The sequence below is a fragment of the Oncorhynchus mykiss genome, chromosome 5, assembly GCF_013265735.2.
Source record: "Oncorhynchus mykiss isolate Arlee chromosome 5, USDA_OmykA_1.1, whole genome shotgun sequence".
NCBI lineage: Eukaryota > Metazoa > Chordata > Actinopteri > Salmoniformes > Salmonidae > Oncorhynchus > Oncorhynchus mykiss.
In genome coordinates, this window is record NC_048569.1 from 73,988,758 (window position 1) to 74,016,429 (window position 27,672).

A 27,672-nucleotide genomic window follows, 5' to 3' on the forward strand; every position below is an offset into this window, starting at 1 on the left:
GAGAAATTTCCAAAATCCTGAAGGTACCACTTTCATCTGTACAAACAATAGTTTGAGTATAAACACCATGGGACCACGCAGCTGTCATAACGCTCAGAAAGGAGACGTGTTCATTCTCCTAGAGATGAACGTACTTTGGTGCGAAAAGTGCAAATCAATCCCAGAACAACAGCAAAGGACCTTGTGAAGATGCAGAAGGAAACGGGTACAAAAGTATCTATATCCACAGTAAAATGAGTCCTATATCGACATAACCTGAAAGGCCGCTCAGCAAGGAAGAAGCCACTGCTCCAAAACCGCCATAAAAAAAAGCCAGACTAAAATAAATGTCCTCTTGTCTGATGAAACAAAAATAGAACTGTTTGGCCATAATGACCATCGTTATGTTTGGAGGAAAAAAGGGGAGGCTTGCAAGCTGAAGAACACAATCCCAACTGTGAAGCACGGGGGTGGCAGCCTCATGTTGTGGGGGTGCTTTGCTGCAGGAGGGATTGTGCACTTCACAAAATAGATGGCATCATGAGGTAGGAAAATTATGTGGATATATTGAAGCAACATCTCAAGACATCAGTCAGGAAGTTTAAACTTGGTCGCAAATGGGTCTTCCAAATGGACAATGACCCCAAGCATACTTCCAAAGTTGTGGCAAAATGTCTTAAGGACAACTAAGTCAAGGTTTTGGAGTGGCCATCACAAAGCCCTGACCTCAATCCTATAGAAAATTTGTGGGCAGAACTGAAAAAGCATGTGTGAGCAAGGAGGCCTACAAACCTGACTCAGTTACATCAGCTCTGTCAGGAGGTATGGGCCAAAATTCCCCCAAATTATTGTGGGAAGCTTGTGGAAGGCTACCCTAAATGTTTGACCCAAGTTAAACAATTTAAAGGCGATGCTACCAAATACTAGTTGAGTGTATGTACATTTCTGACCCACTGGGAATGTGATGAAAGAAATTAAATCTGAAATAAATCATTCTCTGCTATTATTCTGACATTTCATATTCTTAAAATAAAGTGGTGATCCTAACTGACTTAAGACAGGGAATTTTTACCCGGATTAAAGGTTAGGAATTGTGAAAAACTGAGTGTAAATATATTTGGCTAAGATGTTTGTAAACTTCCGACTTCAACTGTACGTATGTTCTGCGCGTGACTGTCCATATAGTTTTTTTCCATTCCAGGCTGTGCAGTGTACAAAATGGTGCTGACCCCAGACTGGGGTTATACACTGCTCAACAAAATAAAGGGAACACTAAAATAACACATCCTAGATCTGAATGAATGAAATATTCTTAATTAAATATTTTTTTCTTTACATAGTTGAATGTGCTGACAACAAAATCACACAAAAATTATCAATGGAAATCAAATTTATCAACCCATGGAGGTCTGGATTTGGAGTCACACTCAAAATTAAAGTGGAAAACCACACTACAGGCTGATCCAACTTTGATGTAATGTCCTTAAAACAAGTCAAAGTGAGGCTCAGTAGTGTGTTTGGCCTCCACGTGCCTGTATGACCTCCCTACAATACCTGGGCATGCTCCTGATGAGGTGGCAGATGGTCTCCTGAGGGATCTCCTCCCAGACCTGGACTAAAGCATCCGCCAACTCCTGGACACTCTGTGGTGCAACGTGGCGTTGGTGGAAGGAGCGAGACATGATGTCCCAGATATGCTCAATTGGATTCAGGTCTGGGGAACGGACGGGCCAGTCCATAGCATCAATGCCTTCCTCTTGCAGGAACTGCTGACACACTCCAGCCACATGAAGTCTGGCATTGTCTTGCATTAGGAGGAACCCAGGGCCAACCGCACCAGCATATGGTCTCACAAGGGGTCTGAGGATCTCATATCGGTTCCTAATGGCAGTCAGGCTACCTCTGGCGAGCACATGGAGGGCTGTGCGGCCCCCCAAAGAAATGCCACCCCACACCATGACTGACCCACCGCCAAACCGGTCATGCTGGAGGATGTTGCAGGCAGCAGAACGTTCTCCACGGCGTCTCCAGACTGTCACGTCTGTCACGTGCTCAGTGTGAACCTGCTTTCATCTGTGAAGAGCACTGGGCGCCAGTGGCGAATTTGCCAATCTTGGTGTTCTCTGGCAAATGAAAAACATCCTGCACGGTGTTGGGCTGTAAGCACAACCCCCACCTGTGGACATCGGGCCTTCATACCACCCTCATGGAGTTTGTTTCTGACCGTTTGAGCAGACACATGCACATTTGTGGCCTGCTGGAGGTCATTTTGCAGGGCTCTGGCAGTGCTCCTCCTTGCACAAAGGCGGAGGTAGCGGTCCTGCTGCTGGGTTGTTGCCCTCCTACGGCCTCCTCCACGTCTCCTGATGTACTGGCCTGTCTCCTGGTAGCGCCTCCATGCTCTGGACACTACGCTGACAGACACAGCAAACCTTCTTGCTACAGCTCGCATTGATGTGCCATCCTGGATGAGCTGCACTACCTGAGCCACTTGTGTGAGTTGTAGACTCCGTCTCATGCTACCACTAGAGTGAAAGCACCGCCAGCATTCAAAAGTGACCAAAACATCAGCCAGGAAGCATAGGAACTGAGAAGTGGTCTGTGGTCACCACCTGCAGAACCACTCCGTTTTTGGGGGTGTCTTGCAAATTGCCTATAATTTCCACCTGTTGTCTATTCCATTTGCACAACAGCATGTGAAATGTATTGTCAATCAGTGTTGCTTCATAAGTGGACAGTTTGATTTCACAGAAGTGTGATTGACTTGGAGTTACATTGTTGTTTAAGTGTTCCCATTATTTTTTTGAGCAGTGTAGTCTACCCATATAGTCTACTTTATAGTTAACTGTCTTGTTTTATAGTCTACACTCTGACAGCTGGGACTCTAGTCTTTCTCTAACATGTCTCTCTGCCGTTGTCAGGTGCGACTCCACAGAGAGGCTGAGGAACTCCCTGGACTACCTGAGGTCTGTCCTAAACAACACCAGCAACTTTAAGCTCATTTACAGATACGCCTTCGACTTTGCTCGGGTGAGTGAGGCAAAACCTGATCTGCGGTATTATCACTAGATTTCCTCTGACTGGGATATTCATTCCCCTTGGATATTTATTTGTTGATATTTAGATTCAACACACGACAGATTAAACTTTAAAAATAAACACAAAAAAATCTGTGATGTTGGGTATGAAAATATTGCTGTGCTGTCAGCTCTCAGTTTTGTATTCATAAGTTTTGAGTGTCAAGATTATTTTCTTGTTTGTCTTGCATGGCTGAAGTGCTTGTCAAGAGTACTGATGGGCTATTTACATAGTCTGGCTTGAAGTAAGGCATGTTCCCCTGAAAGCAATTTATTTGAGCTTTACAGTGAATGGAAGTATAGTGCTTGAAGTGAGATCAATACCATTTAATAAACAAAGCACATGGGATTTGGATTTGTCCTCATGAATTACACAGAATCATTGACCGTTACTAGTAGGCTTACTGTATTACTTAATCACTTACAGTTAAATATTTAAATTGAGTCGTATTTGACCCGGGACCTTAGCGATGTCTGTATATTTTTGATTGTACAGGAAAAGGACCAGAGGAGTTTAGACCTGAACACCGCCAAGTGCATGTTGGGGCTTCTCCTGGGAAAGACTTGGTCACTGTTTCCTGTGTTCAATCAGTTTTTAGAGGTATGGAGTCTAGCCTGTTTAACATTCAACTTAATAAAGTGAGGGAACTGTGTGTGAATGTAGTGTTCTTTGTATTGACTGCCTGTCTATGTTAATTTATTTAGCAATCCAAGTATAAGGTCATCAACAAAGACCAGTGGTGCAACGTTTTAGAGTTCAGCAGGACAATCAACCTGGAACTCAGTAACTATGACGAGGATGGAGCCTGTGAGTATCCACACGCACACTGATACTAATACACTCATTCTCATAGTGGTACAGCTGATCAATTCCCTAATGTTATCATTCTTTTCTCTAATTTTGTCAGGGCCAGTTTTGTTGGATGAGTTTGTGGAATGGTACAAAGAAAGAGAGATGTCATAGCATCAGGTACACTGCAACAAATGTCAACAAAACAACATAATATGACGACGACGGCTATGAGAAAACAAACTATACAAAATGGAGAGGTGTGTGTCAGCGATGACAGGTGGTGCTTCCAGGTAATGATTGCAGGGGGGTGTAAGGTACAAAACTGTGTGTAAACTGCCCTGGCGAGATTGGGATGTAGATTACTTATGGTCACTATGGAGACGCCAACTATCTCCGGGTAATGTTCCCTACCCATGTTGCATTGTGGTTAAGCACATGGCAGACCCTGTGGTGTTGCATCCCCTCACTGTGTGCTGTGTGATAGGATAACTGTTCTCATGAGTGGCTGATGTGGGCTAAATGGTTTTGTGTTAGAGAAAAATCCACTCTTCAACCCCTCGCTCCCGTGAGGAGGAATTAAACAAACAAAATCCCTCCCTTTTGAACAGTCGGTCTTAGTCTTAAATCAAGGTCATTTTGACCTGGGCACATTTGAATATTGTATATCCGTGCTTTGAACTTGATCTGTGCTTGTCTCTTTATAACCTACAGAACCCATCTTTTCTATCAGTTTTGTCCTATATTTGGGTTGAATTGGAATTCTTAAAGAAGTACATTGTCAGGCTGAGTGTTACAGTAGTTGTTCTTTTAGCCATGGTCCCTAAAGCTGTTACAGATGGACGATGACACCTCCACAGTTTACTATAACTAAGTCATTTGTGCCAGTGATTTGAGCCCCCAGTGGTTTTCATCCCCATGCTCACTATGATACCACCAGCCTGTGCTAAACTATTTTAGCCCCCAGCATGGTTTACGTGACCAATCTATGTTTCTAAGCTGTAGGTTTGTACATTTTTTTTTCTCAAGATTTTTTATGGAGTTTGCTTTACTTGCTCAACACACCCGTGCGTGCGCACACACAGTGGTCAGGGATTAGATCAGGATGAAATGAGACTTTTGGGCTTATCATTCAAGATGTCTCAAAACCATGGACATTGAAGGGTTAGAGTTAGACCATGGACATTGAAGGGTTAGAGTCAGACCATGGACATTGAAGGGTTAGAGTTAGACCATGGACATTGAAGGGTTAGAGTTAGACCATGGACATTGAAGGGTTAAAGTTAGACCATGGACATTGAAGGGTTAGAGTTAGACCATGGACATTGAAGGGTTAGAGTTAGACCATGGACATTGAAGGGTTAGTTAGACCATGGACATTGAAGGGTTAGAGTTAGACCATGGACATTGAAGGGTTAGTTAGACCATGGACATTGAAGGGTTAGAGTTAGACCATGGACATTGAAGGGTTAGAGTTAGACCATGGACATTGAAGGGTTAGAGTTAGACCATGGACATTGAAGGGTTAGAGTTAGACCATGGACATTGAAGGGTTAGTTAGACCATGGACATTGAAGGGTTAGAGTCAGACCATGGACATTGAAGGGTTAGTTAGACCATGGACATTGAAGGGTTAGTTAGACCATGGACATTGAAGGGTTAGAGTCAGACCATGGACATTGAAGGGTTAGAGTTAGACCATGGACATTGAAGGGTTAGAGTTAGACCACGGACATTGAAGGGTTAGAGTTAGACCACGGACATTGAAGGGTTAGAGTTAGACCATGGACATTGAAGGGTTAGTCAGACCATGGACATTGAAGGGTTAGAGTTAGACCATGGACATTGAAGGGTTAGAGTTAGACCATGGACATTGAAGGGTTAGAGTTAGACCCCTGTGACGATGCTATGCTTTTGCTAATGTTCTTGTAACACATGTATAAACTTTTCTCTGGCTGTGATGTGGCGCTCAATTGTCATGAGTGAAACGTTGCACGCTCTCCGTCAGAATGGATGAGATTTTTGAAAAATTGTTTTGTTTTTTGTACAGGAATTTGTGCTTCATTTGATATCCTCCATGTTGTCTTAACGCTTTATGAAAACCATGATTGTGTATATTCAGAGCTGAAACACACATGTAACCTCATTTGAGGAAGAAGAGTTCCCTCCTTCATTTGCCAACCCCTCCCCCTATCACACACAGTAAAAACAACAAAGTCAGTCTCTCAAACAAATGGACATGAACTGAAATTAACATGAGACTGTGTTGTAAGAATGGTGTCAGATCTTTTGACATGTCAATCATGAATTGGTCAAACCCAGTGGCATCTTATCCACAACTAAAGCATATACAGTAAATTGATCAATTTATGAAGTAGTAAGGTCACATGAGATCTCCACCTATCAGTGATCCATGATGCTTTGGCTGTCCTGTCCAGTCATCAGTATATTTATCTATATTAGGTTTTTGGAGATGGAGCTAGTGGCTGGACTGCGCACCAATAAGTCTAATTCAGATGGTGTTCTACATTGGTAATGCAGGAAGTTGAACAACCCTGTCCTGACTGTATATGTATGTACAGTATGTGTTTTCACTGTAACCTACAGTATCTCTATATTAACTTACTGTTGTCATTCATTTTTGCTTTGCCATCTTCCTTTACAGAAAGATTCAAATGTGGTTTGTGATGAGATGTTCGTTCTGTGTTTTTAAATTGCACAGGATCATGTTTGATTCCGCTACTGTAGGCCTAATGTATTTTTACTATTGCATTACCACAGTAATTGCTACGTCATGTGTGCACCTTATTATCCAGGTACCCATAGATCAACTTATATAAAAACATCAAACACAATATGGGCGACTTTCATTACAGGTTTATTTATGATAGTGTCATAAAGACAATTTTGTAGCAAAATAGAGGGGAGTAGGGTACTGAGTGAGTAAAGTAGGTGGATATGAATCTGGGAAATTGGGTTTTAATGGTCCCACCTTTTATTTGCCTCAGTCTGAAATAATTCAGTCACTTAAACAGCTATTTTCATTAAGACAAACATGTCTGGTGTTACTCATTTACAACAATGTAATAACAGTATAATTCTGTAATTAAAATAAACAACTTACGTTTTAACAACTTTCATCTGCTGCATTAACTTCTCAGGGGATTTCTATAATCAGTACAAACAATTACAGTTGTAGCTCTCAACTCATTAACTTCTCAGGGGATTTCTTTAATCAGTACAAACAATTACAGTTGTAGCTCTCAACTCATTAACTTCTCAGGGGATTTCTTTAATCAGTACAAACAATTACAGTTGTAGCTCTCAACTCATTAACTTCTCAGGGGATTTCTTTAATCAGTACAAACAATTACAGTTGTAGCTCTCAACTCATTAACTTCTCAGGGGATTTCTTTAATCAGTACAAACAATTACAGTTGTAGCTCTCAACTCATTAACTTCTCAGGGGATTTCTTTAATCAGTACAAACAATTACAGTTGTAGCTCTCAACTCATTAACTTCTCAGGGGATTTCTTTAATCAGTACAAACAATTACAGTTGTAGCTCTCAACTCATTAACTTCTCAGGGGATTTCTTTAATCAGTACAAACAATTACAGTTGTAGCTCTCAACTCATTAACTTCTCAGGGGATTTCTTTAATCAGTACAAACAATTACAGTTGTAGCTCTCAACTCATTAACTTCTCAGGGGATTTCTTTAATCAGTACAAACAATTACAGTTGTAGCTCTCAAGCTTCACTGCCCTCTTTGTGTGTTTCAAAATGGAGGGTGGAGTTGGAGTAGGTCATATTGAGGTCACCAGAGGTAGAGACCTCTCTACACCGGGTGGTCATAATGGTTTCTGAGGTAACGCTCTGATATGGACGAGATATGCCGAATGGTTTAGCAACCACTAACCCCATATAGCTCCTGTCTCCCTGTGTCATGGAGTTACAGCCAAATCCATCCATGGCTCTCATCTGTTGTTCCCTACTCCTCCACCCAGACCCTGCTGCCTCCTCTCCCTCTGGGGATGGTGGAGGTGTTGCTGGGGCATCCGGTAGAGCCAGGGGGGGCTGGATGTCTACAACTAAGCGCTTCCTGTGTAGGGGAATTTGGAGTGAATACTCTCCTCTAGGCCTCGCCTCATCTGTGGGGGTAGAGAAAAATTGTGTTTTGTACAATGACAGTTGGGGAGAGGGACTGATTTCTTCAGTAGGATTACTGTAGTCTGCTCCGGTACTCCTCCCCACCTCGTCTGTGCTGCTGTCTAAGGCATCAAAGTTGATATTGAGTGCTCTTATTTGGGAGAAAGAAACATTCATGTCTGTAGAACTTTCCTCTGTGTCCCTTCGTGTTCTCTCTGACAGCGCCTTCACTTTACCAAGCCTTGGCTGATCCCACCTGTCCTCTGCTTCGGTCTTCCTCTCCACCTCATCTGTGGTACTGGCTGAGTTGTTAAAGCTGATATTGAGTGTTCTCCTTGGGGAAAAATAATCTGTGATGGCTTTAGCTGGTTTCATTGTGTGTTTTGGAGTCTCATCTCCACTCTCACAGCTGGAAGAGGATGATTTGGCAGGTGGAGCTTCCTGAGGGGGCTGAATATTCTGACGTCTCCTAAATTCAGGGATGTAGATTTTAACTGATGGCTCTTCAGCTCTGACCCTGTCTGAGGAGGTGGTGGAAAGGAGTGATGTTTTGGGCAAAGACATTTGGGGACGAAGCTTGCTGTCTTCATCAAAGTCTACACCCTTTGTTCTGGTGACACTCTCGTACCTTGTCACAGACTCATGTTGATATTGAGAACTCTCGCTGGAGAAGCCAATATTTAGATATTTTCTTGGAGAGAAAGATACTTTAGTTGATGTGTCTCCAGATCTGAGAGAGTAATCCCTATATGTGACGTCAGGGATCTTAGCTTTCTCTTTTCTTATTCGGTTCATTGTAGTCTCATCCTCGCTCCCGGTTCTAGAAGAGGATGAACCAGAGGGTGGGGGTGTTCTTGGGGCAGCAGGTGGAGCTTCCTGAGGGGGATGGCTATCCAGACGTCTCCCAAGTGGGGGGACATAGAATAGTTGAGTTTGAGAGTCTGAAGAGGTGGAGAAAGGGAGGGATGTTTTTGGCAAAGACAGTTGTGGAAGGGGCTTGGTGTATTTCTTAAAGCCAATATTGAGAGTTTTCCTTGGAGACACTGTCTCTTTGGTGCCAAGACTGAGAGATGGATCCCTGTACATGACATCTGGAACTTGAGCTGAATCGTCCTCGTTCACTGTGTACTTTGTGGGTTCATCCCCACGATCACTGGACATATCATAGCACTCCTGTGTTTTCAGAGCACTCTGAACTTCCTGTATCAGTTCACCCACATTCTGGACAATCATCTTCTCCTTCACTACCTCCGTCTCTGGGTTCACAGTGTAAACTGTAGGTTCATTCCCACTGTAACTTAAGTTCAGCTCCAGCAGGTTATTATTCTCCCTCTGGTCTTTCACCAGTGGTTCTTCATTCCGAGCTTGTTCATACTTCTTTCTCAACTGATCGTCAAAAGCAGAACCCGAGAGATCTTGACTGCTGGACTGTGCCGATGCACCTCGGATAGAATCAGGGAACTCAAAGCTCTCTCCACTATCATTCCACAGCTCAGGCTCCATGGGGTTTGGATCTGCCTTGATTGGTTTCCAATCCGTAAAGGGCTCAGCTGTAAATTCAGGGATCTCACCCACGCTGCCGATCTTGATCTGTGGCACATCAACTTGTTTAACCATAGGGAAATCTGAACTCTGCTCAAATGAGTCATCTTCCTTCTGGGGGGATTGATGCTCCCAGGGATTGTTCTGGGTCTTGCACTTCTCTTCCAATCTTTGAGCCAAATAGTTTTTGGGCCAGTGCATATCCTGATCCCTATCCAGCCTCTCCTGGTCAGAGTGTGAAGACACGGACGAGCTTCGATATCCCTGCAACTGTTCTGGGTCAGGGATGGGTTCAAACTCCATGCCATGGTGGGTATGAACTGGGTGAGCACCCACTTGTGGTTCACTCAGAGAGACATCAGAGAGTTCTCCACTATGGGTGTCTGGCTCTGGGCTGTCCTGTTGGGAGCTGCCTGAGCTGACAGAGTCCTGTGCCCTGGGCTTCTCGTCAGGTGGGTGATGGACCTCAAGGGAGGGGTGTGAGATATCCTTTGCATAAACATTCTCATATGTTGCATCATATTCCCCAGCGAGGTTGTCCTGTCTGCCATTGGCCACCGTATCATAGTATGGAATGCTACTCTGATCCCTTATTTCTGAAGGATGTCCTCTGAATGTCACTCTACTCTCCCTGTGTGTTCCTAGTTCCTCCTGCGCCTCATCTGAATAGGCGCCATTGTCGTAGGGCCCCTGCCCACCAGAGGAGACCGACTGGGCTGGGGAGGAGCTTTGCTTGGTACGGTTACAGCACCTCCTCCAGAGAGGGTCCAGGAGAGGTCTGGCAAGAGCACCAAGTATAAATGCTAACAGGAAGGTGATGAATACAGACAGGCAGACAGCCAGGACCAGGTCAGACTGTGTTCTCTGAGAAGCCCTGTAGAGATCTAGAGAGTTCAGGTCTGTCCCCTGACCCTCCCTCTGTAGGCTGCCTACCTGTGTGTTTATCAGCTTCCTCTCCCAGTGTAAACTCCTGGTGCCTCTGCTTTTCCTCTGTGCCTTATGAACATGGATGTTAAATACAGATATATACTGCTCTTCTGGCCCAGACATGCACACGTACAGCCCTGCGTCTTCCTCTGTGATGTCACTGATCAGCAGGCCCATCTGACTTCCAGAAACTTGTCCATTAGTCGTCCACCATGTTGAATCTAGAACAAATACATCAGTGTATTACTGTCATAAAACCAAGAATGATTAAAAAAAATATCATTAAGGCTGCTACTTTATTCACATCACATCTTATATGATTGATCTGAAATGTAAGTTGTTACAAACAAATGTAATATTGGTGTAATGCAACAAGTGAAAGGTAGCACCTTCCTGTCTGGGTGTGTTACCTTGCCGCAGGGTGCCGCAGGGCAGCAGGATCTCTGTCCCCTCAGTCACTGTCACATCCTGGTGGAGCCCCTCCCTGTTCTCCGCTGTAGAGCAGGTGAGGTCACTGTCCTCCAAGTGTAGCAGGTCTCTACCTGTGTGGGTGGAGGGGGAGGAACACACCACCCCCCTCCAGATCTGCTGTTGGGCCCTTTGCCTATCGTAGGCCATCCACCTCCTCACGCTCCGCAGGCTGCAGTCACACCTCCACCTGTTACCACTCACCTCCACCAGGGCATTCAGGTTACGTAGCGACAGGTAGGCGGATGGAGAGATTGTGGTCAACAGGTTGAAGCTCAGATCCAGGACCTTTGAAGGATGTCATTATGAAAATGATAGGTATGTCAGAAATCTGTTTTATAGTACTGAGCTCAGGTGAGGTTTGGGTCAGCTGGTAACCAGATAACATGTTGTGATGCAGTAGTTACTATTAATGATTTGTAGTTACCTTGAGCTCTGGGAGGTCCCTGAGGGCATGTGGGTGGATGTTGGAGATGTGGTTGTGCTGCAGGCAAAGCTCTCTCAGATGGGGGCACCTGCAAAGATCTCCAGGTTGCAGGCCAGAGATCCTGTTGTGGGAGAGCTGAAGCACCTGCAGGAACTCACTGCCTCCCAGGCCTAGTGGACAGCGCACCAACATAGTCTTCACATTAGTGGCATAATGTCACAGATGACTAGGATGGCACCTGTTTGTCCTCAGTAATGCACAGAGGGTGGTAATCATGAGGTGGTTGACTATATGATCACAGAAGTCCCCTTCTCATCTTTGTTCTGTATGTGGGCAGTAAGCTGACATGACATTCCTCCCATAGCTTTACGAGCAGGGGACCATCCTGAGATGAATGAGTACCTGCCCTTACATGTCCCTGCCTACCTGTCTGGGAAGCCACAGCAACACCTGCTCCCTATACCTGACATGACTGAACTAGGAGGCACTGATAGCATTTGTTTACCCCCACTATAGGGTTTACTTCCCTGGGCCATTGTGGTGACATCTCGGTGTACAGTACTACGGAGTGATGGTAACAAAGACGCAGAGGCATTATTACTACAAGACATTGGGGACACTGAGTTATTGACAATCAAATGGTTTTGTACTTGAATTAATTATATGCTAAACAGTATGTCCTGGCTAGAGTATAAACAAATGATTAGGGTTGGGTAGCCTAGTGATTAAGAGCATTTAGCCAGTAACTAAAGGTTGCTGGTTCAAATCCTGAGATGACTAGGTAAAAAGCCTGCCTAAGTGCCATTGAGCAAGGCACTTAACCCTAATTACTCCTGTAAGTCACTCTGGATAAGAGTGTCTGCTAAAATGGAAACGTTATGACTGATTCAGGCCAAGGATTTCTGTTGACAGAATTTAGTTTACACTGATTTTCAGTCTCTCCTGCGGTCTCCTCTTTTCACTAGGCTGACACTGCTGTGCTGAAGTGAGGCATTGTGGGTCTGGGCTTCCTTAGAGGAGCGCTAGGAGACTGAGCAGAATACCAAGCAGCACGGAGAGGCCCCTGTCTCACAAAGCAACTGCCGACAGTCCTCACAAACCTCAAACAAGGAGAAAACACAATCATCAGTGAATGCATACACAACTAAAAGGTTCAACTCCTTTGATGGCATTTTTAAAAAGTAAGATAATACTACTGTAAAATTATGATTGAGGCATTTTCCTCCTTTAAAACACAATCATTACACTTTTACACCCTCTGATGAACCATTGGAATGTCAGTAAACAGCATCTACAATTGGCTGAAGATTGTACAATGATTTGTCAAATTCATTTTGTGATTGACTGTGCCAGTTTAATCATTTCCGAAAAGAGCAAAGTCCTAATTATGTTGGATAATCATTCATAAGAGTATGGGTGTTCATGCATGTGCGTGTACGTTGCATTCAGAAAGTATTTAGACCTTTTTCCACATTGTTACGTTAGACTTATTCTAAAATGGATTCAATTGGTTTTTCCCTGTTTAATCTATACATAATAGCCCATAAAGACAAAACAAAACTTTTTTGGAAGGTTTAGCAAATGTTATAAAAATATCAGAAATATCACATTTACATACAGTACCTGTTAGATGAATTTAGTTCTTATGTGTTCAACAACCAATTCAATTTAAAACACTGTTTTATAAGAATTTGTAAGATTCTTATTTGCATAAAATAGACAGAGACCAGTCAATCAAAATTAGCCAATAACATTTATTCTCGAGAGCGCTCTGGTCATAATACCATGTACATTGGTTTATATATCTCACATTTCGTCCAATAACGTTTTAGATCCTCTTCTCTGACAAAGACAAACCAGCTTCAAAAGTCCATTCCAACCCACTAACGCATATACATTACACACTATATTTGGATTATCTCCTGAAGTCTCACCACAGTTTATTACCACTTAGCAGACAGTTCCAGTTCCCCCCAGATACGGAAAACCTGGAGGGGCTCTCGCTGTCTTATTTTATCTTCGCAGATATATAGCTGGGTCGGTTCAAACATAGGTTAAGGATCCTCTTTGTTTTCATTAGGCACACACATGCATTCCTCTCTTACCCCTCCAACCCAGTTGGAGCTGTGTTTATTATTTTTAATTACTCCTTGTTCATGCTACATAACCTCTAATCCTAATGGTTAAGTTTCTAGGTAGAATTATTTAATCATTTATCTTAAACCTTAATAAAATATCTTAACAGTACCAGTCAAAAGTTTGGACTCATACTCATTCCAGGGTTTTTCTTTATTTTTACTATGTTCAACATTGTAGAATAATAGTGAAGACATCAAAACCATGAAATAACACATGGAATCATGTAGTAACCAAAAAAGTGTTAAACTCTATATTTTATATTTGAGATTCTTTAAAGTAGCCACCGTTTGCCTTGATGGCAGCTTTCATGGGATAGTCACCTGGAATGCATTTAAATTAAGAGGTGTGCCTTAAGTTTAATAGTGGAATTTCTTTCCTTCTTAATGTGTTTGAGCCAGTTGTTGTGACAAGGTAGGGGTGGTATACAGAAGATGGCCCTATTTGATAAAAGACCAACTCCATATTATGGCAAGAACAGCTCAAATAAGCAAAGGGAAATGACAGTCCATCATTACTTTAAGACATGAAGGTCAGTCAATGCGGAAAATTCAAGAACTTTGAAAGTTTCTTCAAGTGCAGTCACAAAAACCAGGCGCTATGATGAAACTGGCTCTGATGAGGACCGCCACAGCAAAGGAAGCCCCAGAGTTACCTCTGCTGCAGAGGTTAAGTTCATTAGAGTTACCAGCCTTGGAAATTGCAGCCCAAATAAATGCTTCAGAGTTCAAGTAACAGACACATCTCAACATCAAATGTTTGGTATTGGTATTTGGTATTTTATTGGATCCCCATTGCTGTTGCAAAAGCAGCAGCTACTCATACTGGGGTCCACACAAAACATGAAATATAATACAGAATGACATAATACAGATCATCATTAGACAAGAACAGCTCAAGGACAGAACTACATACATTATTAAAAAGGCACACGTAGCCTACATGTCAATGTATACACACAAACTATCTCGGTCAAATAGGGGAGAGGCGTTGCTTTATCTGTTTTTTTTAACTGTTCAGAGGAGACTGCATGAATCAGGCCTTCATGGTCAAATTGCTGCAAAGAAACCACTACTAAAGGACACCAAAAAGAAGAGACTTGCTTGGGCCAAGTAACATTAGACCGGTGGAAATCTGTCCTTTGGTCTGATGAGGCCAAATTTGCGATTTTTGGTTCCAACTGCCGTGTCTTTGTGATCTCCGCATGTGTGGTTCCCACCATGAAGCATGGAGGAGGAGGTGTGATGGTGTGGGAGTGCTTTGCTGGTGACACTGTCAGTGATTTATTTAGAATTCAAGGCACACTTAACCAGCATGGCTACCACAGCATTCTGCAGCAATACGCCATCCCATCTGGTTTGCACTTAGTGGGACTATCATTTGTTTTTCAACAGGACAATGACCCAACACACCTCCAGGCTGTGTAAGGGCTATTTGACCAAGAAGGAGTGCTGCATCAGATGACCTGGCCTCCCCAATCCCCAAACACCAGACCTCAACCCAATTGAGATGGTTTGGGATGAGTTGGACCGCAAAGTGAAGGAAAAGCAGCCATCAAGTGCTCAGCATATGTGGAAACTCCTTCAAGACTGTTGGAAAAGCATTCCAGGTGAAGCTGGTTGAGAGAATGCTAAGAGTGTGCAAAGCTGTCGTCAAAGCAAAGGGTGGCTACTTGGAAGAATCTGAAATATAAAATCTAATTTGATTTGTTTAACACTTTTTTGGTTACTACATGATTCCATATGTGTACTTTTTCATAGTTTTGATGTATTCACTATTATACAACATTGTAGAAAATAGTAAAATAAATAAAAACCCTGGAATGAGTAGGTGCGTCCAAACTTTTGACTGGTACTGTATGTATTCAGACCCTTTACTCAATACTTTGTTGAAGCACCTTTGGCTGTGATTACAGCCTCGATTACAGCCTTGATGTTACAAGCTTGGCACACCTGTATTTGGGGAGTTTCTCCCATTCTTCTCTGCAGATCCTCTCAAGCTCTGTCAGGTTGGATGAGGAGCATCGCTGCACAGCTTTTTTCAGGTCTCTCCAGAGATTTTTGATCGGGTTCAAGTCCGGGATCTGGTTGGGCCACTCAAGGACATTCAGAGACTTGTCCCGAAGCCACTTCTACATTGTCTTGGCTGTGTGCTTAGGGTCGTTGTCCTGTTGGAAGGTGAATATTCGACCCAATCTGAGGTCCTGAGCTCTCTGGAGCAGGTTTTCATCAAGGATCTCTCTGTACTTTGCTCCGTTCATCTCCTTTCTTCTTCAATCCTGAATAGTTTCCCAGTCCCTCCCACTGAAAAACATCCCAACAGCATGATGATGCCACAACCATGATTCACTGTAGGGATTGTGCCAGGTTTCCTCCAGAAGTGACACTTGGCATTCAGGCCAAAGAGTTCAATCTTGGTTTCATCATGTTTCTCATGGTATGAGAGTCATTATGGTGCCTTTTGGCAAACTCTAAGTGAGCTGTCGTGTGCCTTTTACTGAGGAGTGACTTCCGTCTGGCCACTCTACCATAAAGGCCTGATTGGTTGAGTGCTGCAGAGATGGTTGTCCTTCTGGAAGGTTCTCCCATCTCCACAGAGGAACTCTAGAGCTCTGTCAGAGTGACCAACGGGTTCTTGGTCACCTCCCTCACCAAGGCCCTTCTCCCCCGATTGCTCAGTTTGGCCGGGCGACCAGCTCTAGGAAGAGTCTTGGTGGTTACAAACTTCTTCCATTAAAGAATGATGGAGGCCACTGTGTTCTTCGGAACCTTCAATGCTACAAAACATTTTTGGTACCCTTCCCCAGATCTGTGCCTTGAAACAATCCTGTCTCAGATCTCTACGGACAATTTCTTCAACCTCATTGCTTGGTTTTTGCTTTAACCTGCACTGTCAACTGTGGGACCTTATATAGACAGGTGTGTTCCTTTCCAAATCATGTCCAATCAATTTAATTTACCACAGGTGGACCCATGATCAATGGAAACAGGATGCATCCGAGCTAAATTTTGAGTCTCATAGCAAAGGTCTGAATATTTATGTAAATAAGGCACTTCTGTTTTTTTTATTTTTAATAAATGGATTTTTAATTATGTTTGTCAATATGGGGTATTGTGTGTAGATTGAAATAAGGCTGTAATGTAACAAAATGTGGGAAAAGTCAATGGGTCTGAATACTTTCCGAATGCACAGGTAACTGCCAAAATAAAGGAAACACCAACATAAAGCGCCTTAATAGGGCGTTTGCCACTACAAGCCACAGCTTCAATGCGCCTTGGCATAGATTCTTCAAGTGCCTGGAACTCTACTGGAGGGATGTGACACCATTCTTCCACAAGAAATCCCATCATTTGGTGTTTTGTTAATGGTTGTAGAAAACGTTTTGTCAGGTGTGTTCAATTGGGTTGAGATCTGATGACTGAGCAAAAACACACACACCCATTAAACCTCCTATGCTCCTTTGAGACCCCTCTTTCAAAGACACAGATCTTCTAGCCATGGTAGGCAAAATAATGGGCAACTGGGCATTTTTATATATGACCCTAAGCATGACGGGATGTTAATTGCTTAATTAACTCAGGAACCACACCTGTGTGGGAGCACTTGCTTTCAATATACTTTGTATCCCTCATTTACTGAAGTGTTTCCTTTAGCAACCTGTGATTAGTGGAACTACATTTATAGTACAGCGAAGCAATTCCTGATGTGTTAGAGTGTGTGTGTGACTCACCCTCAGGGATTATCTCTAGCTGGTTCCTCTCAGCAGACAGCAGCTGCAGGGCCGGGGCCCAGGATACACATCTTCCTCTGTTGTGTGAGAGGGGTATTCTCCCATGTTTACCTCTCCAGTTCCTCCCCACACACAGAGATAGGTGAGTGATGCTGTTGTGTCCAAGCCATAGATTATTAAGCCCCCAACTTGGCCACGAGGGTTCAAGGGAGTTCAGAAGGTTGTGAGATAGGTCTAGATCATTTACGGTGGAAGGGATGTGTTGTGGGGCCTTGGAAAGGCCAGCAGAGGAACAGTTTAACAGAGGACCTCTCTGACAAAGGCAGGACTCAGGACAGGCAGGGGGAGTCGGAGAACACTGGAGCCACTGGACGAGGAGGAGCAGCACTGCAGCACAGAACATCCACTGAGACACGGCCATCACAAACAGCCCAGTGCCCATAGGTAGAACTAAAAGAGATAACTAATGTTAGTGACTTGTGAGTTTCAACATTAAAGACAATGTATGAACACATACAGTATTGAAGGTAAATTCAATAGATATACCCTAATATACCAAGAGTAACACATACAACAGCATCCAAATAAAGTCCAAACACACGCATTACTCTCAAATTTAGAAACATGCATTGCAATATTAGCACACGTCATACACACAAATGTAAATGAATGCGTGAAAAAAACTCACTCACCCCTCCGTGTCTGATTGTATACAACCAAAACGAACTTGACTTTCAGTCTCTCCCAAGTACATTGCCAAAGGTAGCAGATTTCAACAACTTTTTCTCCTGTAGTTTCAGATCAAAGTCTTCAGTGTGTATTGACATGTTGAGTCAGACATGCATTCACAACAATGGCATAAACGTTATGCTGATTCCCTCAATCATTCACATGGCATGGTTAATGTCTCACCAGGATGTTGTTTTCTTGTCTTTCAGTTAACTGTGCTGCCAGAAACTAATGAAAAGGACAACTACGCCATAGCTTGGATTTATTATTGATTGATAAATAACTGGATTTGAACAGATTTCATGCTATAAAAGTAATCTTGGTTATTGTGCCCTTTTACTGTGTAAAATGTAGTAGACGTAGAATATAGCTAGTACACTGTAAATGTAGTAGATGTAGAATATAGCTAGTACACTGTAAATGTAGTAGATGTAGAATATAGCTAGTACACTGTAAATGTAGTAGATGTAGAATATAGCTAGTACACTGTAAATGTAGTAGATGTAGAATATAGCTAGTACACTGTAAATGTAGTAGATGTAGAATATAGCTAGTACACTGTAAATGTAGTAGATGTAGAATATAGCTAGTACACTGTAAATGTAGTAGACGTAGAATATAGCTAGTACACTGTAAATGTAGTAGACGTAGAATATAGCTAGTACACTGTAAATGTAGTAGACGTAGAATATAGCTAGTACACTGTAAATGTAGTAGACGTAGAATATAGCTAGTACATTGTAAATGCATTGACACTTCCAAGTGGGCATTGTGAGATATGGTACAAATAGGGCAGTTTTCAAATGTGAAAATAAAACTGCAAGAGACAAGAAACAATACAGATTACAGGGCTTTCCAAACACAGAATATCCCTTTATTTAAACAAACATAAGTTAAACCATTGATATTTTCCAAAAGCTCATTCTCAAGGTTCCATTGGAAAAAACAATGAATTCCTACATCTATTAAAGCATGGAGTCCATATTGCTGCTTGAGATGATGATCACATTTCTCCAAGCACATTGTTACCGTAGAAATAATTGAATACACAATTTAAGCATGTTAGACAAATGCCAATGAGCTCAAAATAGATAAACATCACCCTTATAGTATTGCCACTTCATGTTATATTGCACAAAATCACTCAATAGTATGTTTCAAACCCATGTTAACAAAATATAATTGAAACAAACAAAAGCTTAATGAATTCCACAGAAAAAGAAAAAAGAACAGCTGACTGCATTAATCTGTAGTGTATCTTAGTGCAAGTACACTACATGACCAAAAGTATGTGGAAACCTGCTCGTCGAACATCTCATCCCAAAATCATGGGCATTAATATGGAGTTGGTCCCCCTTTGCTGCCATAACAGCCTCCACTCTTGAGGGAGGCTTTCCACTAGATGGTGGAACATTGCTTCGGGGACTTGCTTCCATTCAGCCACAAGAGCATTAGAGAGGTCAGGCACTGGCGATTAGGTCTGGCTCACAGTCGGCGTTCCAATTAATCCCAAAGATGTTCGATGGGGTTGAGGTCAGGGTTTTGTGCAGGCCAGTCAAGTTCTTCCACACCGATCTTGACAAACAATTTCTGTATGAACCTCGCTTTGTGCATGGGGGCATTGTCATGCTGAAACAGGAAAGGGCCTTGCCCAAACTGTTGCCACTTAGTTGGAAGTACACAATTGTCTAGTATGTCATTGTATGCTGTAGCGTTAAGATTTCCCTTCACTGGAACTAAGGGGCCTAGCCCGAACCATGAAAAACAGCACCAGACCATTATTCCTCCTCCACCAAACTGTACAGTTGGCACTATACAGTCGGGCAGGTAGCGTTCTCCTAGCGTCCGCCAAACCCAGATTCATCAGTCTGACTGCCAGATGGTGAAGTATGATTCAATCACTCCAGAGAACACGTTTCCACTGTTCCAAAGTCCAATGGCGGCAAGTTTACACCACTCCAGCCGACGCTTGGCATTGTGCATGGTGATCTTAGTCTTGTGTGCGGCTGGAAACCCATTTCATGAAGCTCCCAAATAACATATATTGTTGCTCCAGAGGCAGTTTGGAACTTGAAAGTGAGTGTTGCAACCGAGGACGGACGTTTTTTAAGTGCTTCAGCACTCTGCGGTCCCGTTCTGAGCTTGTGTGGCCTACCACTTCGCAGCTGAGCCGTTGTTGCTCCTAGTAATAATAACAGCACTTACAGCACTAATAACAGCACTTACAGTTGACCGGGGAAGCTCTAGCAGAGCAGGAATTTGACTAACTGACTTGTTGGAAAGGTGCGATCCTATGACGGTGCCATGTTGAAAGTCACTGAGTTCTTCAGTAAGGCTACTGCCAATGTTTGTCTATGGAAATTGCATGGCTGTGTGCTCGATTTTATACACCTGTCAGCAACGGGTGTAGCTGAAATAGCCAAATCCACTCATTTAAAAGGGTGTCCACATACTTTTGTATATATAGTGTATATTCCCTTTTCTGAACATTAGGCAATATATTATAGACACATGGAAATTAATTCAATTTGGCATCATAACTAAAGACACTCTAATCTCTTCCTTTGTGAAGACACAGAGACAGTGTTTGGCACGTATAGGATGAGAAGGCAGATGTAGATAGCAATGTAGAGTGCTGAGAGAGTCTGTTAGAATTCTCCTAACAGAGAGTCAACTCATGAAAATCTACACTAGACCTTTAAACAAGCACAGATTATCTCCTGCAATCAGCAATACTGAATGGCTAAAATTATCTTTCCTATTTCGCACATCTCCCACTAACTCCAACTCATAACTCCTTAATTAACCATAATCAATAAATAAATATAGTGTCCCACACTATGTGATCAGTGGCTGATGCCTAATGCAGGGTGACTTGTATTTGAGTCACAAACAGCTGCCAGCGGAAATATAAATGTAAAATAATGATTAATAGAAATATCCAGAATACTGGTAATACTGGATGGCTTGGTAAAGTGCTGCTTCTGTTGTTACTTCATATAGTCAGAAAAAAACAATGATAATACTTTAGCACTTATTTAGATATATTTGGCCAGGTGAATATGCAGATAAACAAAAAGACCATCATAAAAAAAGAGTGTGTTTCTTGGTGTGCTACATTTTGAATGCATATAGAGTATGCACTGTACACCATTCTAAGGTATTTCAACACTGGTTGGCCAGACCATCTGTTGATTGTTGGAGAGGATGGATGGTGTAACATCAGTTTGTGTTCCAGTCTCTTTAGTGGGCCTTTCCACATGGGTTGTCTGAGGTCTGGCAGCCCATGTTCTGATACTTCACCTGGACACGGAACAGAGTGCCGTCTGCACACATACACAGCTTGTACCTCAACAGACCCTCGTCGAAATACACATTGGCCCCCACTGGGGGGTTAGGCATGCGAGTGACGCTCACCATCACAGATCCGTTCAAAATAATACTGTTCTCCTGCAAAGGGAAATACCTTGTTAACCATATTTGTTAATGGAATACACTACATGTATTACAAATTTGGTAAGGGGTGACACTCACAGCTCTGAGCTCGATGTCCCCTCCCATCCTGAACTCCACTGTCTTGCCCATGATGAAGACCCCCTCGTTGCCACGGATGATGGCCTTGCTGTCCCCTTTGATGGACAGGTCAGAGGAAGCGTTGCTGGTGATCTGAAAGAGAGTCTTCACTTTTTCTGGGATTTTTCAAGATGTTCATCAATGACAGGAACAGATTCTAGAATGTATTTGATCTACAGTAACACACTGCAAGGTCAATCATACGGTTTAATTACATGTTTTATTAGATAGTTTCTGTAACCCTGAAACATACCCTTTCTGTGGAGGCCTTCTTCACATTGAGTACTTTGACTCCTTTGGGCAGGTGGAACTCGTGGTTTTCAAAGTCTGTGCTGAAGAAGGTGTTCTGAGTGCGGGGGTCAGTGAAGGATATGCCCATGTCACTGGTGATGGACGTCTTCTCTTTCTCAACACTGAGCTTAGTGGAGCCCTGCTGGAACACCACCTGGAACACATATACATGTAAGAGCATACAGTCTGAGTAGCCCTTTTCTGCAGTCAAATGACCCAGTGGCCCCATGGGTGGAATGTTATTCATATTTTTCATTATTGAATAATTAAAACATTGTTTTTTTAAACCCAGATGAAAATCTGGTGTTTCTATGTCAAATGGTTTTGTGATATTTAAGTATTTGTAAGCCCATAACCATGTGTTTGAGGTGTATACTTTTGTTTCAAAGTAGAGTTGCTTAAGACTACCAAGAAACACTGATTTAGCCCAACGCAGTAAAAGGTTAATGTATTTATATTTGGGTATTGGGGATGTGTGTATGTATAGACTAGTTACAACAATGCATTTGTGTGTTCTGAATCTATTCAGTGTGTGTTTGTGCCTGTGTGTATGTTGTCTAGGTGAATGGGTTTTGACTAACTGACTGTGTTTTGCCTAAGTGAGTGTGTTTTGCCTGAGCTCACCGGGTTGTTGTTGCCGGTGATAACCAGGTCCTGGTCCTTCCTGCCCCCCACAGTACTCTTGTGCAGTGGGTGGACCACGCCCATGTCTGCCTTCTGTTTGAAACGCAGCAGCCCACTTTCATGAAACTCCATACTGTCACAACCACTAGGCCCGATTCGTATCACCGTCCAGATCACTAGAGTGATCTGATAGTTGGGAACATGTACAAATATTTGGATATATTGATGTGATTATTGTCATGATCATAACTAGTTATAACTATAACCATAACTAACATTATCATGATGCCATGCGAATCAAATCAAAATCAAAACGTATTAGTCACATGCGCCAAATACAACAGGTGTAGACCTTACAGTGAAATGCTTACTTACAAGCCCCTAACCAACAATGCAGTTTAAAAAATACAAATAAGAATAAGATATAAAAGGAACAAGTAATTAAAGAGCAGCAGTAAAATAACAATAGCGAGACTATATACAGGGGGTACCGGTTAGTCGAGATAATTAAGGTAAAATGTACATTAGGTAGAGGTATTAAAATGACTATAAATAGATAATAACAGAGAATAGCAGCAGTGTAAAAGAGGGGGTGGGGGGGTGGGGAGGGCAATGCAAATAGCCTGGGTAGCCATTTGATTAGATGTTCAGGAGTCTTATGGCTTGGGGGTAGAAGCTGTTAAGAAGCCTCTTGGACCTAGACGTGGTGCTCCGGTACCGCTTGCCATGCGGTAGCAGAGAGAACAGTCTATGACTAGGGTGGCTGGAGTCTGACAATTATTAGGGCCTTCCTCTGACACCGCCTGGTATAGAGGTCCTGGATGGCAGGAAGCTTGGCCCCAGAGATGTACTGGGCCACTCGCACTACCCTCTGTAGTGCCTTGCGGTCGGAGGCAGAGCAGTTGCCATATCAGGCAGTGATGCAACCAGTCAGGAGGCTCTCGATGGTGCAGCTGTAGAACCTTTTAAGGATCTGAGGACCCATGCCAAATCTTTTCAGTCTCCTGAGGGGGAATAGGTTTTGTCGTGCCCTCTTCATGACTGTCTTGGTGTGCTAGGCCATGATAGTTTGTTGGTGATGTGGACACCAAGGAACTTGAAGCTCTCAACCTGCTCCACTACAGCCCTGTAGATGAGACTGGGGGTGTTCTCGGTCCTCCTTCTCCTGTAGTCCACAATCATCTCCTCTGTCTTGGATCATGTTGAGGGAGAGGTTGTTGTCCTGGCAACACACGGCCAGGTCTCTGACCTCCTCCCTATTGGCCGTCTCGTCGTTGTCGGTGATCAGGCCTACCACTGTTTACCACGGCAAACTTAATGATGGTGTTGGAGACGTGCCTGGCCGTGCAGTCATGAGTGAACATAGAGTACAGGAGGGGACTGAGCACACACCCCTGAGGGGCCCCTGTGTTGAGGATCAGCATGGCGGATGTGTTGCTACCTACCCTTACCACCTGGGGGCGGCCCGTCTGGAAGTCCAGGATCCAGTTGCAGAGGGAGGTGTTTAGTCCCAGGGTCCTTAGCTTATTGATGAGCTTTGAGGGCACCATGGCGTTGAACGCTGAGCTGTAGTCAATGAATAGCATTCTCACATAGGTGTTCCTTTTGTCCAGATGGGAAATGGGAGTGTGGAGTGCAATAGAGATTGCATCATCTGTGGATCTGTTAGGGCGGTATGCAAATTGCATTGGGGTTAAATTGCACTAGGGTTTCTGGGATAATGGTGTTGACATGAGCCATGACCAGCCTTTCAAAGCACTTCGTGGCAACAGACGTGTGTGCTATTGGTCAGTAGTCATTTAGGCAGGCTACCTTAGTGTTCTTGGGCACAGGGACTATGGTGGTATGCTTAAAACATGTTGATATTACAGACTTGGACAGGGAGAGGTTTAAAATGACAGTGAAGACACTTGCCAGTTGGTCAGCGCATGCTCACAGTACACGTCCTGGTAATCCATCTGGCCCTGCGGCCTTGTGAATGTTGACCTATTTCAAGGTCTTACTCACATCGGCTGCGGAGAGCGTGATCACACAGTCGTCCGGGAACAGCTGGTGATCTCATTTATGTTTCAGTGTTATTTGCCTCGAAGCGAGCATAATAGAAGTAGTTTAGCTCGTCTGGTAGGCTTGTGTCACTGGGCAGCTCTCGGCTGTGCTTCCCTTTGTAGTCTGTAAGGGTTTGCCACATCCAACGAGCATCGGAGCCGTTGTAGTACGATTCGATCTTAGTCCTGTATTTACACTTTGCCTGTTTGATGGTTCATCGGAGGGCATAGCGGGATTTCATATAAGCTTCCGGGTTAGAGTCCTGCTCCTTGAAAGCGGCAGCTCTAGCCTTTAGCTCAGTGCGGATGTTGCCTTAATCCATGGCTTCTGGTTGGGGTATGTATGCATGGTCACTGTGGGGATGACGTCATCGATGCACTTATTTATGAAGTCAATGACTGATGTGGTGTACTCCTCAATACCATCAGAAGAATCCCGGAACATATTCCAGGCTGGGCTAGAAAAATAGTCTTGTAGCTTAGCATCTGCTTCATCTGCCCACCTTGTTATAGACCGAGTCACTGCTGCTTCCTGCTTACATTTTTTGCTTGTAAGCAGGAATCAGGAGGGTATGGTCAGATTTGCCAAATGGAGGGTGAGGGAGAGATTTGTACGCATCTCTGTGTGTGGAGTAAAGTGGTCTAGAGTTTTTTCCCCTCTGATTGCACATTTAACATGCTGATAGAAATTTGGTAAAAATGATTTAAGTTTCCCTGCATTAAGGTCCCCGCCACCAGGAGAGCCACCTCTGGATGAGTGTTTTCCTGTTTGTTTATGGCGGAATACAGCTCATTGAGTGCGGTCTTAGTGCCAGCATCGGTCTGTGGTGGTATGTAGACAACTACGAAAAATACAGATAAAAACTCTCTCAGTACATAGTGTGGTCTACAGCTTATCATGAGATACCTCATGCCTCTGCCTCATGCGAGCAAAACCTCAAGACTTCCTTAGATATACTGCACCAGCTGTTGTTTACAAATATACATCGATATTTCCGTTTTTAATGTCCCATTGGTAGTTAAATCTTCCTCATAGGTCGTCGATTTTATTTTCCAATGATTGCATGTTAGCTAGTAGAACGGAAGGCAGTGGGGGTATATTCGATCGCCTACGAAGTCTCAGAAGGCAGCCCGTCCTCTGTCCTCTTTTTCTCAGTCTTCTCTTCACGCAAATGACAGGGATTTGGGCCTGTTCCCGGGAAAGCAGTATATCCTTCATGTTGGGCTCGTCGTACTCGTTAAAATGAAAAAAATGCTTCTGCCAGTTCGTGGTGAGTAATCGCTGTTCTGATGTCCAGAAGTTATTTTCGGTCATGAGAGACAGTAGCAGCAACATTATGTACAGAATAAGTTTTTAAAAATAAGTTACAATCAACCAAACAAAATAACACATTCAGTTAGGAGCACGTAAAACGTCAGCCATCTTCTCCGGTGCCATGCTACTAGCCTGAGTTAAAAGTTAATTCAGATACACAAGGATGATTACATAATGCAGAGGAGCTTTGTGTGTAATTGGGCACTCACAATGAGGTTGATGAGTGCTAGCAGGAAGAGCAGGATGATGATGCAGACAGCCATGTTGCCCTTGCGTCCTCTCAGGCCTGTCTTGTGCAGGCGCTCCTCCTCTATGGGCACATAGCCTGCCTTAAAGTTGCTGTTGTGCTCCTTGTTGGTGGTCCGCCGTTCGATGGCCTTCTCCCTCATAGACCTCTTCACAGGCCCGTTGGAACTCTCCTTCAACAGACACAACAGTAAACATCAGTATAAAGGCTCAGGTGTAAGGTGTGTAGATGCTGTGACATCTACACACCACGTTTTGGGTGGTCCCCGTTAATCAAAGCATGGACTTCACTGTGTGAGACGAAACGTGAAGAGAGTTCTAGCTATCACACTGAAACTACAGTACCACATGTTATTGTATTCCACTCTGCAGTCTAGTTAATCTAGTTGATACATTGTAACAACCCAATTGACAGTCTATTTAACTACCACATGTAGTTACAACGTAACAAATATATATCTCACTACAGAGAAACAGAACCATATATTGTAACACTGAAACTACCACATTGTATTTAATTAGCGTTAACGAAGGCGTCGCTGGATAGACAGACTGCTCTAAAGAATGCACGCAATTCTGACCCGAGACCCGAGTCTCTCTGTCTGTGTGCAATGACTAAAAATAAATCACTCGTATTTTCCCGTAACAAATGTGAATATGTCCATATTCAACTCAGATTAAAATATAACTTCATGCTTTGGGATAATACAACCAGTTTAAATTGACCAATGCCGTGGAAAACTGCGCCAATCATCCGTTATTTCGAGCGATAGCCTATCATAAAAAACATTATAAAGGGCTTGGAAAGAGTAAAACCGTATGTATATTCCGCAACCGCTTTACAACGTCCGACTAAAATAAATCCTTTCAAAATAGTTCGTATTGATGTAGATGCTTAAATCTAAACCCCAGACGTTTGAAAAGCAAACCGTGAATGTGAAATGCAGAAAAACAAGAATGTCTTAGGCTATTGAAAACAGACCTGCTCAGACGCCATGTTGACCCTCCCTTTTCGACTGCGGTTGACAGCTCCGGAGTCGGGAAAGACAGTGGAGGAGACCACTTCATCCAAATGAATAAAATAAGATATATCGGTCCGGTTTAATACTTGCTAATAGTTTTTTGTCCGTGTACTAATTATATGAGCAAAAATATAAAATAATGCTAAATTGGAGGCATTTGTATCAAAATGTCACATAGCTGGATCACTGTAGCCGATAGTTGTCCGTGTTTATCACAGATGGTTCATTCCTGGCTAAACCAGCCAATAGAAAAGGCCAGCAGCAGGATTCTAAAATAGAAAAATCCTCATAAATCATCCATTCATATTTTTTCCATAGATAACTTGCAGGCGGGGCTTCCGAATAGACGAGTGTCCAGACCATTTGTCCACCAATTACACAGAGCATGTTATGCTTGTTGAAGTTTAATAATATTAACGTTAGAAAAGTATAATTTATCCAAATGTTAAAATGGCCACTTAATTAGTTTTCTTTTCTTGAGACTATTACCTATGTGGACAAAAATATAAGTGTAATTTACTGGCCTAAAATTCATTAAGGAAATGTGTCTATGCTCCACTGTTTTTAACTGTGCTTGACACAACACCCACGCGTTTGTGAC

General features: G+C 43.1%; 3 protein-coding genes across 12 annotated transcripts in view; 1 reads left to right on the forward strand and 2 right to left on the reverse strand.

The window, feature by feature from the left end:
- LOC110524552 (DCN1-like protein 4) overlaps positions 1-6,981 on the forward strand; it is a 21,309-nt gene extending 14,328 nt beyond the window's left edge. For 7 of the 10 annotated variants that reach the window (XM_036978380.1, XM_021604323.2, XM_036978381.1 and 4 more), the window contains 4 exons: positions 2,901-3,009; positions 3,553-3,657; positions 3,762-3,864; positions 3,965-6,977. In XM_036978380.1, coding sequence (XP_036834275.1) covers positions 2,901-3,009; positions 3,553-3,657; positions 3,762-3,864; positions 3,965-4,020 — 373 coding nt within the window. In that variant the 3' untranslated portion in view covers positions 4,021-6,977. Of the gene's footprint in view, positions 1-2,900; positions 3,010-3,552; positions 3,658-3,761; positions 3,865-3,964 lie in introns of all 10 variants that reach the window. The other 3 variants (XM_036978382.1, XM_036978383.1, XM_021604324.2) reach the window with 2 other exon arrangements.
- Positions 5,226-19,812, reverse strand: LOC110524549. The gene is made up of 5 exons (XM_021604321.2): positions 17,919-19,812; positions 17,227-17,676; positions 11,361-11,530; positions 10,876-11,221; positions 5,226-10,686 (listed from the first exon to the last, which is right to left on the reverse strand). The coding sequence occupies exons 2-5, from the start codon at positions 17,666-17,668 to the stop codon at positions 7,598-7,600; spliced, it is 4,047 nt and encodes a 1,348-aa protein (XP_021459996.2). The 5' UTR covers positions 17,669-17,676; positions 17,919-19,812; the 3' UTR covers positions 5,226-7,597.
- Positions 19,813-20,284: 472 nt separating this feature from the next.
- sgcb (sarcoglycan, beta (dystrophin-associated glycoprotein)) lies at positions 20,285-27,281 on the reverse strand. Its single transcript, XM_021604322.2, has 6 exons — positions 27,032-27,281; positions 26,013-26,222; positions 22,444-22,629; positions 21,782-21,973; positions 21,490-21,621; positions 20,285-21,405 (listed from the first exon to the last, which is right to left on the reverse strand). The coding sequence occupies exons 1-6, from the start codon at positions 27,044-27,046 to the stop codon at positions 21,199-21,201; spliced, it is 942 nt and encodes a 313-aa protein (XP_021459997.1). The 5' UTR covers positions 27,047-27,281; the 3' UTR covers positions 20,285-21,198.
- Positions 27,282-27,672: the final 391 nt, after the last annotated feature.

Coding starts and splice junctions, on each gene's coding strand:
- sgcb (XM_021604322.2), bottom strand. Junction 22,630..26,012: donor TAGCACTCATCAACCTCATT/GTGAGTGCCCAA, acceptor CCCAACTATCAG/ATCACTCTAGTGATCTGGAC. Junction 21,406..21,489: donor GGGACATCGAGCTCAGAGCT/GTGAGTGTCACC, acceptor TTCCCTTTGCAG/GAGAACAGTATTATTTTGAA.
- LOC110524549 (XM_021604321.2), bottom strand. CDS start 17,668: ATGGGCACTGGGCTGTTTGTGATGGCCGTGTCTCAGTGGATGTTCTGT. Junction 11,531..17,226: donor GCTAGAGATAATCCCTGAGG/GTGAGTCACACA, acceptor GCTGTCCACTAG/GCCTGGGAGGCAGTGAGTTC. Junction 10,687..10,875: donor CTGCGGCACCCTGCGGCAAG/GTAACACACCCA, acceptor TATTTGTTCTAG/ATTCAACATGGTGGACGACT.